Raw genomic sequence first — 3107 nt, forward strand, 5'->3', positions numbered from 1 at the left:
CTTAAAATATTCATTTATTCTATGCCTAACAGTATCTGTACTTGTATATGTTTGGTAGCTCATTCATTTTTTCCATGACTAATTCCTCATCGATTTGAATAGGTGGAATGTTAGCACATCGGTCCAACAATATGGGATCATCTTCACGATAACTTGCTTCAGATCCATCAGTTGTCTGTGTGTATGCCTTTTTGAAATGTGCTGCAAATGAATTGGCAATTTCGAATGGATCGTCAAATTTTCGGTCTTCGTATTCCATTTCAGTTGGAAGATCATTTTTTGTGTTGTTACACGCTCTGACGTATTCAAAAAATTTCTGAGGATCTTCATTTATCAGCTGTTCCATTTCGAGTTTGTAAATCCTAAAAGCAAATCGAGATTGTTTTTTATATTCACGACGTAATTTGATATGTTGGTTTCTTATCACATCAGTCGGATCAAATTTCTTCTTGCTGTGCAATTTGTTAACACGATTCTTCATATTTATTAGTTCACGGCTAAACCACTTTGGATGATTGGACTCTTTTCTGGTTTTGACTTCAACATTCATTTCAATTGCAGTGTTAATTCTCGAATACAACTGGTCAACTGCTGCATTCAGATCGGGTTCGTTGATAATACTGCTCCAGTCGGCATTTGAGAAATATTCATTCATTGCATTGTAATCAGCATTCTTGAAGTCTTTGTACGAACTTTGATTTTCGGCTTTCTTTTCAATTTTTTCATGGATGATTACTTCAAGCGCTTGATGATGTGATTCTTTCTTTGCTATGTCGCTGTCATTTTTGTTGCATGTGAACAAGTTGGGTTCATTGGTCCATATTAAATCCAGCCACCGATTGTTGTTGTTGTGATGTGTGCATATTTGATACAATCCAAGCTCGTTGCAAGTGTCGAGCACGATTCTTTCTTTCTCACTCACCGCATTGATAGCTACTGCTACATTTGGATTGTGTTGAAAAATGTCATCAGGATCATAATCAGCATTGTTGTTGCATGTGTACCAGATCAGATTCCGGAGATTGAAATCACCCGATGCAAACAACACATCGTTTTGATTTGCTTTAGAAGCGACTTCACGTAGTGCATTCATGTTTGCTTTGTAGACTTCAAACGGTGAGTCTGGTCGAATGTATAGCTGGATCAGTATTTAATTTCTGCCATTATGCTTGACTTTTGCCCAGACTTGTTCCGCTCCAAGATGTTCGGCTGTTCCAATGCATTGTGGTTGCAACGATTTTTCTACTGCAATTAGTACACCACCCCAGCCTTTCTTCTTGACTCGCTGATATTTTTCAGTGTCCGCAGATCTGTCACAGCGAAACACTTCGAAATTTTGTGGAAAAAATTCAGAAGAGGCGAATCAGGACTGAGGTGTGATTCGCTCAACATGTAAAAAAGGAAAGACGACGCAAGCACTTCAGCAAGAAAGTTTATCGCTTTTTCTTTATCTCTGATGCCATTCATATTAATGCAATACATTGCAGCGTCATCCAACATTGGAACTACATTATTGAATAGATGTTGTTGATGTGGCTGCTGAATGTGAAATGATGTGGCAAAAAGTGGATTTAAACAGAATGATGAGGTGGAGAAGGCTGGGTTTAACTGTGATAAAATGGTTGAGGTTGTGCATACATTGGCATTTGTGGTGGTAGATGTTGTGGCATTTGCATTGGAATTTGTGATGGATGATGATGCATTTGTTGCAAACCTGGTATCACATACGGCGGATGGAAAAATGGTTGCTGCAGAAAAGGAGCAGATTGCTGCCACTGACTTAGCCGTTGGCTATACACATTTTGATTTTGAAATCTCCGATTGTGATTGTATGGACGAGAGAAATTTTCAAAACGATGATTTCTGTTGGAATATCGTGTCTTTCGCTGATTGTCATTTTGCTCTCGTTGAAAATGTGCATTTGGTTTGCCTTTGGTTTGCCGATTGTTGTTGTTATCAGAATTATGTTGTGTTGTTCGTTTTTTTTCGGCGTTTTGTTTATTTTTCTTCTGAGCTGTACCATCAGATTGCTTTTTCACTGGGTGAATGAATGGTTTCACGATGTAATTTGGATCCCAATCATCCAAGGTGATGATCTTGTTGCAAACTTCATGGGAAAAAGTTGAAATTTTGAAAGATGAAAAATTTCTTGAGTTACCTTTGAACCGTTTGTTTGGAATTTTCTCAACAGAAAAGGCATCAGTGTGAATTTCAGAGTTGGCAATGATAATGGCAGTTACATCATCGGAGGTAGCATCTTTCGGCAAACGAGAAACATGAATTGAATAAATACCATTTATCGGTGTGATTTTTTGTGGCCCCGGTGTTTTTTTCGGATTGGTGTTTTTGTTGTCACTATGACTAGCTGAAGATGATGCACCTAAATCAATTAAACCATTATTCAATTTGTTTTGTATCGATTTGTTGACAGATTTAACGATTTCTTCACTCAATCGCTGAATGGATACTTCTCTGTGCTCCACTTCAGTGGTTATCTTGTTGAACTTAGTTGCACAGCAATGACATGTTATTCCGAATATTGAATCAGCGCTGAACATTTGAAGAAATTCGGAATATTTGCTGGGTTTGTCCGATAATATCTTCCATTCGAAAGTACCATCACTTCTTACAGTTTTAGACATCGGTTCAAACGCATGCAATAACTCCTTCGTTCTCAATTCATCAAGCTGGCGTAGACACTCAACAAATATTTTTTTACCACAAAACCGGCAATTCAGAGACCATCCATAATATCTGGATCCATTACAATTGTTTGTTTCACAGCTGTGTGGTTGCGTTGTTGACATGTTGAGGTTATATTGAAATAATACACGTAGTGAAATACTGCCCGATCGGAAAACCTATTGCTGCCAGTCCTAACAACCTCGAAACAGCACTGTGGCAAACCGATTTTATTCACTGTAAACAGTCTTGAAAATAATCTGCTTTTTTCCTTTTTAATTTTGTACTATTCTCCTGAACTTCACTTTTTCCGATGAAATTGTCATTTAAACTTTCATGTCGTCGCAAATAAAAGTTGGGAACAGTTTGAAATATTTAAAAAAAAAACGAAAATAAATTATTTTATTGAAGAGCGGTGAAAAAGT

At 37.4% G+C, this 3107-nt stretch overlaps 1 protein-coding gene across 1 annotated transcript; it reads right to left on the reverse strand.

The window, feature by feature from the left end:
- Positions 1-1534: 1534 nt before the first annotated feature.
- On the reverse strand, positions 1535-2631 carry LOC129571707 (uncharacterized protein DDB_G0287625-like). Its single transcript, XM_055451521.1, has 2 exons — positions 2159-2631; positions 1535-2038 (listed from the first exon to the last, which is right to left on the reverse strand). Exons 1-2 carry the CDS (start codon positions 2556-2558, stop codon positions 1605-1607), a joined length of 834 nt encoding a protein of 277 aa, XP_055307496.1. The 5' UTR covers positions 2559-2631; the 3' UTR covers positions 1535-1604.
- Between the last annotated feature and the right edge of the window lie 476 nt (positions 2632-3107).

The sequence above is a fragment of the Sitodiplosis mosellana genome, unplaced genomic scaffold (assembly GCF_009176505.1).
Source record: "Sitodiplosis mosellana isolate CC-2019 unplaced genomic scaffold, AAFC_SMos_1.0 Smas_scaffold_3158, whole genome shotgun sequence".
Lineage (NCBI taxonomy): Eukaryota > Metazoa > Arthropoda > Insecta > Diptera > Cecidomyiidae > Sitodiplosis > Sitodiplosis mosellana.